Here is an 11,824-nt window from a genome sequence, read left to right on the forward strand (position 1 = left end):
TCCAAGAATGATATCCCCCTCATGATCGCTTAAAAAAATGAAACATGGACCCACCAAAAAAGTCATTTGTCAAAGTATGTCATAGATACAATCATCCTAAAACCAAATAAGTACAACCACCAAAAGAGAGGCAACAAGACCCTATACGACAAAAAAAAAAAAAAAAACTAAATTAGATGCATGGAGTTGAGCGGCTGACTCGATGAGCATTGATTTAGATGCCATACACTAACAACACCAACCCTCTCTTCTTAAACCCACTTTCACTCTCTTATTTAGGGTTCAAAACTGCATTCTCTCACTACCGCCGTTGATGTGCAATCTGCCTTGCCTGGATGCTTGACGCAGCTTCTGTGCTGTGGAACCGTTGAGGATCTAATGCCACGGAGATGCTCGATCATCACTTTCAATTCTTCACCTTCTATCAATTGTGATTTCTCTGATTAATTACATTATAATAGGTAACTATTTATTTATTTGTAGCCATTTAGTTTGTTTTTACATTATTTCTTAAACTACAATTCACTTGTTATGTTGTCCTCTTTTTCTTCCCATCCCCTCCGTTGCCATAGTATTTTTGTGTCCAATGTTTGCTTAGCAGAATATCTTTAGTGATTTATGCTTTATTGTTAACACATAATTATTAAGCTTTCATTTGTCTTATTTTTATTTTTTCGGAATTTTTTGTTCTAATTTGAAGTTTGATTAGAGGATTCTAATCTGTATCTTATTTGGGCTTGAGATAGAAATAGGTATTATTATGATATTCATACTCTCTTTTCAGATTATATTTATTCGGTCTATGCCATTGTGTATTTTCAAAGTACTTGTTGTGTATTGTCAAATCTAATCATTGCATGCATAATATTTTATTGGTCATTCAAAGTATTGTTTTGTTTATAAATAAGCTAAGTCTATGATCATATTTCTTCACTATTCCACTCTTAACAACTTCAATTTTCTTTATATTTTCACTCTTTCACTATTAATATTTCTTCCTTGGTTTTTATATTTCATCTAAATGGCATTGTTATGGAATGATGATAATCACAGATCAACGTTACACCACATTCAAAATTTTGTAAGTAATACAATACTTTATGTTATATATTTTATACTCAGAATAATAATGATCAACTATATTTAAAATGTACAAAATAAAAAGAAAAAAATTAAATCAAACGAATAATTATTGGGAAAAAAATTTAGATCAACAAGTAATATATAAAAAATAAATAAGTATTAAAATTTATATATGCAATTTGATTTGGTTTTGGAAAATAAATTTAAAATATAATCTGATTTCTACAATTTTTATAAAATAATATTTCAAATTATTGATAGATATAATGTGCTTTGATGGAGAAACATAAAGATAGAAGCGATAAGGAGGTTTTAAGTTCTACTCTCCTCTTTAAATATTTAAATTTGAATATCTCTACTTATTAGCAATAAACAACTCATCATATTGTTTTGTTTGGTAATATATATAACCAAATGTCAAATGATTTATTAGTAGAATTTGCAATATCTATTCTCAATGGTCTTTTATGAATATGAAACATTCTATAAATTGTAACTAATGAATATCAGCACATTAATATTATTTATGGCATTCAATTAAAAAAAAAATTGGAACAATTTTTTAGAAGTCAACTTGTGGTAGAATTAGTGTGTGTTTTGTTATGCAAAGATAAAATTTAATTTTGATTTTATTTAAAATTGAATTTATTGTAAAATGAAATATATTTATTTAAAAATAAATTAAATAATAAATTTTAATTTAAAAAATAAATTCGAAGTAAAAAACTACCGATATTAATTTTAACTTAGAATTAATTTCAAAAATAAAATAATTTGCAATCAATGTACACCTAAAAAATCATAAATTCTACTCTTGATTTAAAGATTCTTTAATAGATAATATATAAATAAGTGTGTTTTTTAAACATAAAAAATAGTCTGATCCGATGACCTTCTAGAACCTGATTACTGTCCAATTAACCTGACACCACACCGTCCAAATTAGATGCATGCAGTTGAGCGGCTGACTCGATGAGCATTGATTTAGATGCCAGACACTAACAACACCAACCCTCTCTTCTTAAACCCACTTTCACTCTCTTATTTAGGGTTCAAAACTGCATTCTCTCACTACCGCCGTTGATGTGCAATCTGCCTTGCCTGGATGCTTGACGCAGCTTCTGTGCTGTGGAACCGTTGAGGATCTAATGCCACGGAGATGCTCGATCATCACTTTCAATTCTTCACCATCTATCAATTGTGATTTCTCTGATTAATTACATTATAATAGGTAACTATTTATTTATTTGTAGCCATTTAGTTTGTTTTTACATTATTTCTTAAACTACAATTCACTTGTTATGTTGTCCTCTTTTTCTTCCCATCCCCTCCGTTGCCATAGTATTTTTGGGTCCAATGTTTGCTTAGCAGAATATCTTAGTGATTTATGCTTTATTGTTAACACAATTATTAACCTTTCATTTGTCTTATTTTTGTATTTTGGAAATTTTTGTTCTAATTTGTAGTTTGATTGAAACATATTCTGTTAGGGGATTCTAATATGTATTGTTATGATATTCATACTCTCTTTTCAGATTATATTTATTCGGTTCATGCTCTTTTATGTTTGGTGATGCCAATTTGTGGCCATGCATTGTGCTTAAGATATGTAATTCTCATAGTTTATCCATTGTGTTTGCTAGTACTGTTTGGTCCTTGCAATCATGTCAATTTTAAGGTGGTGCATTGTGGTGTTGATACTACTACTGTATATTCGATTGTGTTGCTCAGAGTTGCAAAATAAACACTAGCGAAATAGTATGAGAGGTAGTGATTGCGGTGTTGTCAAGCAATCTTCCTGTAATATGTCAACCCCGAGATTTAAGAGACCATTCTCAATTAAAATCGAGGCCACATAACTAGCGAGCATAATTTTGCATTATAAGCGTACGAAAAACGTTTCAAAAAAATATCATATAGAGAAATCCACTTCCCACATCTCAAAATACTTAGAAAGACCATTATACTATTTATAAAGTTGAAAAATTTCTTTTCACCTCACTTCTTCATTAACTCATTCGAGACATTCAAAACTTTTGCCAAAATTTCCTAACAATTAGAAATTTTTTGAAACATAAATGTATAAGGCTAACCATCCACCCTATCCACATCGCCGACAAGACACACACTCAAGTCTAGGCGAAGTATGTTAGTTTATTCACCAATTTTGAGCATTGTCAAGACTATGCATAGAGTGCATCTGCATTGGTTATGCTATATGACAATCTCAGATATCGAGTTATTCATGACACGAGGCAATTTGGAGGATATATGACCATGTTCCAAGTATAATTATTATTTATAATTATTGTTATAATTGTTTATTTGTTAAGTTATGTGGGTCGATCACTACATGTTCCACCATTTTCTGTACAAGTTGGTCTATCACTTCTGCACTCTAGAACATATGAGCTTTTAAAGAGGGTCATACAAATAGTAAATTGAGATGGTGAAGTTCATGAGATATTATGTAACTTACTACACATATTATATGGTGGCTATTAGTAGACTGTTTAATAGTTGAGAAATGTTATTTAAACACATCTTTAAACACATATACAAACACATATACTGTATATGTATACAAACATAAAGACGTATAAATACTTAGGTACATTTTAGTCATTTTAGTGATTTTCATTCTATTCCTCAAAAACCCTTTCTTTCTCTTTCTCTCTTCTCCATCTTCTCTATTTCTCCATCTTGTTCTCCACCATTCCATCTTCTTCTCCATATTGTTTTCTTCGTTTTTGTATCTTCTTCGTTGTCGATTGCATCCGATTTTTCTGCTGTTCGCTCGTTTGATGCATTCGATTCTGCCGATCTTCTTCCATTTTCTTCATTTTCTCCATATTCGATCTGTGCACTCGGTTTTGCTTGTTGTATTTTCATTGTAAGTTTACTTTTCCATATCATTAGGGTTTTTCGTTATTGATTTAGGATTTCTATTTTTGCTTCTCCGTTTAGGATTTTTGATTTTTAGGGTTTTTATTTTTGGCTTCTTCGTTTCTATTTTTAGTTATTGATTTAGGGTTTCTATTTTATCTTCTTCGTTTAGGATTTTTTATTTTTAGAATTTCTATTTTTGACTTCTCTGTTTCAATTTTTGTCTTTTTCGTTTCAAATACATTATTATTGTTATTATTATTATTATTATTATTATTATTATTATTATTATTATTATTATTATTATTATTATTATCATCATCATCATCATCATCATCATCATCATCATCATCATCATCATCATCATCATCATCATCATCATCATCATCATCATCATCATCATCATCATCATCATCATCATCATCATCATCATCATCATCATCATTATCATCATCATTATCATCATTATTATTATACCTTCAAGGTAAATTTCTAGTTTTTGAATGTTGGAAGCAACCAAGTTATGAAGTTCTTGACTTGGCCAAACATCACTTTGTATGCCGAAATAGTAACCAAATAGAATGTTAATATAAATGTTGACTTGATATTGAAGTATGTTTTTGTCTATTATTTCAATTTAGAAACATTTAGTATCATAAATGAGGTATTTTATTAAAATGTTAATATTTTGGTATTTATTTTTATGCAGTTCTGATGCTTTAACACATGGCACCGACAAATGACAAAAATGTAAGGAATTTATAAATTAGTTGTATTTGTATTGTTGCAATTTATTTATCAATATTAACCATATATTCATACTTTTTCGATATGTGCGAGACATGCTTGTTTACCAAATTTGTTGCATGAAATCAACCTTCATTTGACAAATGCAAATCGAACTCAAATTATGACAACTCCATTCAAATGGGTTTTAGATATGCCAAAAAATTTACAAATTTCTGGTGCTTTATTGTCGGAGTTGACTAGTAGGCAGGATGGACGTAGTGGGGGATTTAGGATTAGAGGTAGGATAGTTAATTTTATTCCAAGTGACGTATGTTTTGCTATAGGACTACCAATAGTAGGTGAGTCTTTGAAAGAATATGAAAATGAGGAATATGATACATTGTTGTTGTTTAGAGGAAAAGAAGTAACTTGTGAAATGATTGGTGTGTTTCTTCACATGTATCGTATGCACATAGTCAATTTTTGTAGACTTTATATACTCTTCGCCTTTGTCGAGTTCTATTTTCCCCCAATCAGGAAATCGAGTAAATACTCGTTATATTAAAATACTTGATGATCTAGAGTTTCTGCATAGCTACAATTGGAGTGTTGCGGTGTATAATGTTTTAGTTGAAAGTTTAAGTAGGATTGAAATTGTGGTGAAAGATGAGAAGGTAGATTCGCAAACACACATATATAACAGGTTGTGCAACTGCCCTACAAGTATATATTTAATATCGTTTTATGTCACCATCTTCTATCTTGTGTTGTCTTTAAATTAAAATACATCTATTAAGTCGTTAATATTTGTATTAGATCTGGGAGTTCAACCACTTGTCATTGGGTGAAGCATCTGTTCCCAAGTTTAGTTTCCCGAGATTTTTGAACTGGTCAATCTTACAATGTCAGAAGAAAACAATATTAAAAGAATTTCAAAATAACATGATAAGCATTTATATTATTTAATTGTTTAAATTATTTAATAATAATGAGTGTGTTTCAATTGTTTTTCGCTTTGCAAGATAATTGAAGAGTTAACTGCCACAAATGAATAACTTGAATTTGACATGGTAAATGAAGCATTGCATGAACAAGAAAATCAAATTGTACGTTATGTTGATTATCAACGATTGGTGGCGGAGAATAGACAGTCCAAAGAGAAGATTTCAATTCTTGAGGGTGAGGTAAAATTGTTGAAAGAAGAATTGTGTAAACGTCAACCAATGCATGAATCCGATAATGAATTTGATGGTATGAATATTGAATTTTTTTTGTTTATCAAATATTTATGATATGCAATTAGACTTGTTAATAACATACTATTTGTCAACGGAAGAAATAAGTGTGTTATGGGCATATTTTGAGTTTGTGGGGGGTTCTCTATAGCGATGTAGTTGGTGGGGTTTGAACTGCACTTTTTGCCTGTATTTTTCCTTCTTTATGCTTGTATGAACAAATAGGAATGAACTTTATCTCTTTCTTTCTTTATGATTAAGTAACGATTTAGATTTGTTTGATTAAGTTGTGTAAGAATTGCTGAAGTTGTGTAGTTTAGATGAATTATGTCTGAAAATTCAAATTTGAAGTTAAGTTTAATTATCTTCAAATGATTTTAAATTTATTGGCAAATCATTTCCACCTTCAAACATTCAAATTGATTTTAAATTCATTAACCAAGTTGTTCACAATATTAACCATGTTACTTAAAGCCATTAACCAGATTTATATTTTGTATGATAAGAATGACCATTCTGTTTAAATCCATTAACCAAGTTGTGCAAGGAATTAACCATATTGTTTTAAGTCATTAACCAGATTTATATCTTGTTTGATTAGAATGTCCATGTTTTCAGTTCGCATTCATTAACCAAGTTGTTCACAACATTAACCATGTTTCTTTAAGCCATTAACCCAATTTATATTTTGTCTGATAAGAATGACCAAACATTGAGTTAAAATCCATTAACCAAGTTGTGCAAGGAATTAACCATATTGTTTTAAGTCATTAACCAGATTTATATCTTGTTCGATTAGAATGCCCAATTTTTCAGTTCGATATCATTAACCAAGTTGTTCACAACATTAACCATGTTTCTTTAAGCCATTAACCCGATTTATATTTTGTTTAATAAGAATGACCAAACATTAAGTTAAAATCCATTAACCAAGTTTTGTGCAAGGAATTAACCATATTGTTTTAAGTCATTAACCAGATTTATATCTTGTTTGATTAGAATGCCCAAGTTTTCAGTTCGCATTCATTAACCAAGTTGTTCTCAACATTAACCGTGTTTCTTTAAGCCATTAACCCGATTTATATTTTGTCTGATAGTAATGACCAAACATTATGTTAAAATCCATTAATCAAATGGTTCACAACATTAACCATGTCTCTGATAAGAATGACCAAACATTCTGTTAAAATCCATTAATGACAAAAAAGTGGCAAATGTGATAAACCACATACATGATTATCATACAATCAATTTACTTGATTGTTTGTTGCAACAAAATATCATATAAAAAATTAATAAAATATTTACATTTTATCACATAGTTCTGATGAATTGTGACAAAAGATCCAAGAATGATGTATTACCTCCAACCTGAACAACAACATACAATAAGTTAGCACAGTCTTACATATAATAATACAGCCACACACTCAGTCATAAATTCAAATACGAACCAATGTGTTACTTTCGATAGCTTCAATAGATGATTCTATGCATATGTTACTTTCATTATGATTTCTCACTATTTCAGTATTGTTCTCCTATAAATTTCAATAAACAAAAAAGAAATATTTTAATATAATATGTACATGATGGATACATAATTTCTGGACGAAAAAAACTTACAAAGGTAGTCTCTCTATCATCGCGTTGATTGGATTGATTCCTTGACCTCTTTATGAACTTTTCAACTACATATATTTTTCTTTTTGATGGAGGACGACCTTTATGCTTGACTCGCAAAGGACTGTGAATTTCATTATCATTGTTTGGACTTGAAGCATCAATAGAACTTCTTTTAACCTTGTTAATCGTAGTATCCATGGTGGGCACATTAGAATTAAATTGATGTAATATTTCATGAAGTGCCTTAGTCGCATCTTCAGACTCTGCAGCTACTTCAGCAACTTCATAGAAATGCTTGCACAATTTGTCAAACCTGTCCATTTGTGGCTTTAATTCTTTCACACCATAACTGCTCTTAATATATGAATGTTTCTTTTTAATATTTTTCTTCCACCTTGTTAAGATATACTTCTTTGACACATTTTTAACTCTCTCTTGAGTACACACAGATAATACATGGTAACACAAAATACCTCTAAACTCAAACAACGAACATTCACAATTGACATCATTATTTTCTCGATTAAACACAACTTTTAAGACACTTTCTTTTGGTTTGTCTCCAATTCACACTTCCTCCAACACATGGTATGTAGCAAAGGAACCCTCCACGGTATACAAGGAAGCAACACAATTCATATTAGATCTAAATTCTGTTTGAACTTCCTTAAATTTGGCATGAGTGTATTCACATTGGAATTGCTTTTCAATTGACGAGTTTGACCCACAAGAAATTTTAGTATCCATCGAATTAAAATCTGCTTCAAATTCTTTTTCTGCTCGACTTATGAGAGCATTATCATATTGTTTTACAAATTGATTTAAACTTGTCGTTGACTTGATATAACCATCAAAGAAAGAATGTATACTCTCACTTCGTTGTGTAGTAGACATACCTTCCCAAAAATATTTCCTTAGCAAGGTTGGTGCCCATCTATGATGTTCGTTATATAATCCATTCAACCAATCATTTTGTTGAAGCTCAAATTTTTCAATGAAAGAACACCATTTTTCTTCAAATGTCTCTTTTGTGACTGTGTCATTAACCGCATCTTTCAATGCAAACTTAATCTTTTTATATTCACTATATTTATTGAGCTTTCCAGGAATTTTTTTCATTATATGTCATAAACACCACCTATGACGAGTGGTAGGAAAGACTAACTCAATGGCATTTTTCATAGCCTTGCATTGGTCAGTCACAATACCCAGAGGGGCCTTTCCTAGCATAAAACGAAGTCATGATTTGTAAAGCCATACAAATGAATTTGTATCTTCACCTGACAACAGTCCACATCCAAGTAATGTTGATTGACCATGGTGATTCACACCAACAAACGCAGCAAAAAGGCATGTCATACTTATTAGTCAAATATGTTGTGTCAAAAGTCACAACATCTCCAAAGTATTCATAAGCAGCTCTACTTCTTGCGTCAACCCAAAACACATTCCTTACGTGAAAATCATCATCCAAATCTATGTCATAGAAGAAATCTGAATTTTGTTCCCTCATTTGGCAAAAATAGCTTATCAAGGCCTTTCCATCACCTTCTTTTCCTATTGCGCGTCGTTCCTTGTTAACATAATTCCTCATATCTCTTTCACAAAATGGTACGTTTTCATGTCCTCCTACATCTTTGACAAGAGATTGAAATGTCTTGTTGATCCTCACTCCTGCATCATCATTGATTTGTATTGTTCTCTTTACATGCAAATTCATTTTCTTATTAGCTTTGAACAACCTTGCCTTTGTAGGACTCGTCTCATGAGTATGATCAGGTTCAAATTTTGTAATGTACCACAATCCATCTTTATCCAACTTAATAACAATCTTGGCAGGACAATTATTTACCTTAGTTGGAAGTGTTTTTAACGTACACGAAATTTTTGACACTTTAGACCCCTCTCTTGAGCATGCTAAAATTAAGTAGCAGAGCTCCCCATCTTGCCCTTTTCTTGAATATCTAATCTTCCACCCAAAACCCTTTCTCGAAGCATACTCTTCATAAAATGATTTGACTTCTTCTAAGCAAGAAAAACACATCCATGTTGTAGGCTCCCAACAACATGTGTTGTCATCATCATCAAGGTTGTCAACCCTGATACCTTCATCTTCAATAGTACCACAATCCATGAAGTTTCAATTGATAGTGCAAATGTCACACAAAAACTACAAAAAAATAATTCAATATGATCATTAATCACCTATGGTACTTCATTAACCAATAATGTTTACACTATTAACCAGAAACAAAAAATCAGAAAGACCCAGAATTTAAACACTACTAATCACATAATATGAAACTTAACATTTCAAATCTGATTAACATCATTGATTAAAAGTGATGAAACTTTATATTTAGACAAAAATATTTAACATGATTGATTAATAGTTCACAACTCTAATTTTTAGACAAAAATAAGTCATTAACCACCTAGGATACTTCATTAACCAGAAACAAAAAATCAAAAAGACCCCATAATTTAAACACTACTAATCACATAATATGAAACTTAACATTTTAAATATGATTAACATCATTGATTAAAAGTGATGAAACTGAATATTTAGACAAAAACGATTAACATGATTGATTAATAGTTCACAACCCTAATTTTTAGACAAAAATAAGTCATTAACCACCTATGGTACTTCATTAACCAATAATGTTTATATTATTAACCAGAAGCAGAAAAACAAGGTATGAACCCAGAAAACGTGTATGAATAAAAAAGAGAGACAAAAAAGAGAAAGTAAAAAAAGGGGGGAAAGTAAAAAAAAAAGGGAAAGTAAAAAAATGGGGGAAATTTAATGAAGAGAGAGATTATGTGGGGCCACAAGGATTTGTGTTTAATAGTGTGTTCCAATATCATTCCTCTTAATAGTTTGTATTATTTTGAATTTATGTTTTACATCTTTATTAGAATATCTCATAAAAATTCAGAACTTTTTAACTGGAGATAAATTAAATATGATTATTTTTAAGTTTTTAGCGCTTGAAAATTCATATTTAAAAATTCTAAATTTTTGTAAAGAAGATTTTTGTAATGTTAGTCTTAATATGCATGCAAAAAAATTGAATGATACACATGAGTTGAATTAAAAATATAAATTAAATTTGTTGATAGAAAATATTTGAGGGATTATTATTTGAAAAAAAAAATTGAGAGGGATTAAAAATAAAATATTATACATTTACATGAGGAAAGACTTATTTAACCTTTTTGTATTTTGTGTCAATTATGCAACTACTATTTCATTTCTCCAAAATAAACAAACAACAGACACAACTTCATAATGAATTTTACAGATTAATTGAAATAAATTTATAGAAATCATCAATTCAACTAGTGCAATCTAAAGCATACAAATTAATCTTCATAAAATGAAACCCAAGAATGTGTGATAAATTATGGATCTATGTGTTCTCAATACTCGAGAACTCCATCATAATTTATTTGTCAAGCGATTAATATGTCTCTCAAAAGAGTTTGGTCCTCCCATCTTTTTGTCCATTGCACATGATTTTTCACCTTGTATTAAATAGTTGATGCATTTCTGCGTACGAACGTCTCAAAAATGGTCCCTAAATAAGAATTTTGGTGCAAGCTTTATACTATATCATGTCATTAACATATTTTATGTCTTCTTCATTTAAATGGCCCAAATTTGAATGACCATCTAAATTTTTAGTTTGAACGGACATTAACCCTTGGGAGAGCAAGTTACTGTTACTATTGATTTTGATTTTACTTTATATTTTCCACCTCGTTCACATCCTATAATTAATTTCTCCTCCCTTCCTCTTTTTATTGTAGATGTATCAGATCTAGTAAGAACAATTATTATTTCATTTTGTAGCTAAATAGCACTCGTAGTCCCTTAACTTAATTTCAATTAACGTTTTAGTCATTTATTTTTTTTTCTTCTCTATTTGGTCTTTTATTTTAATTTTGAGTGACAATTTGATCTTTTATGTTTTAAAATGTTAACAATGTTATCATTTTTTTTTGTGCAAAAATTCAAAAAAATCATCAAAAATTTCAAACAAAACCCATAAAATTAAATTATCATTCTCAATATAATACAAATTTCATCAAATTTATAACTTAAATATTTAAATAAACTCATATTTTCATCTCTAACAACATCAAGTAAATAATGAAAATATTAGTTTATTTGAATATTTGAGTTACGAGTTTGATGAAATTTGTATTATATTGAAGAATATTATTAATTTTATGGGTTTTGTTTGAAAAATTTG

General features: G+C 29.8%; 2 protein-coding genes and 1 long non-coding RNA gene across 3 annotated transcripts; 1 reads left to right on the top strand and 2 right to left on the bottom strand.

Annotated features, from left to right (window-relative positions):
* The first annotated feature begins 2,000 nt into the window (after positions 1-2,000).
* Positions 2,001-6,186, top strand: LOC113784261 (uncharacterized). Its single transcript, XR_003470279.2, has 3 exons — positions 2,001-2,314; positions 4,679-4,719; positions 5,721-6,186. It is a non-coding gene; the product is annotated as an uncharacterized lncRNA (long non-coding RNA).
* Positions 6,187-8,126: 1,940 nt separating this feature from the next.
* On the bottom strand, positions 8,127-8,678 carry LOC140918805 (protein FAR1-RELATED SEQUENCE 5-like). Its single transcript, XM_073363602.1, has one exon. It carries the CDS (start codon positions 8,676-8,678, stop codon positions 8,127-8,129), a length of 552 nt encoding a protein of 183 aa, XP_073219703.1.
* Positions 8,679-8,835: 157 nt separating this feature from the next.
* LOC101492407 (protein FAR-RED IMPAIRED RESPONSE 1-like) lies at positions 8,836-9,693 on the bottom strand. The gene has a single exon (XM_004514116.1). The coding sequence runs from the start codon at positions 9,691-9,693 to the stop codon at positions 8,836-8,838; it is 858 nt and encodes a 285-aa protein (XP_004514173.1).
* Between the last annotated feature and the right edge of the window lie 2,131 nt (positions 9,694-11,824).

Source organism: Cicer arietinum, chromosome 7 (genome assembly GCF_000331145.2).
Source record: "Cicer arietinum cultivar CDC Frontier isolate Library 1 chromosome 7, Cicar.CDCFrontier_v2.0, whole genome shotgun sequence".
In the NCBI taxonomy this organism is placed as follows: Eukaryota; Viridiplantae; Streptophyta; class Magnoliopsida; order Fabales; family Fabaceae; genus Cicer; species Cicer arietinum.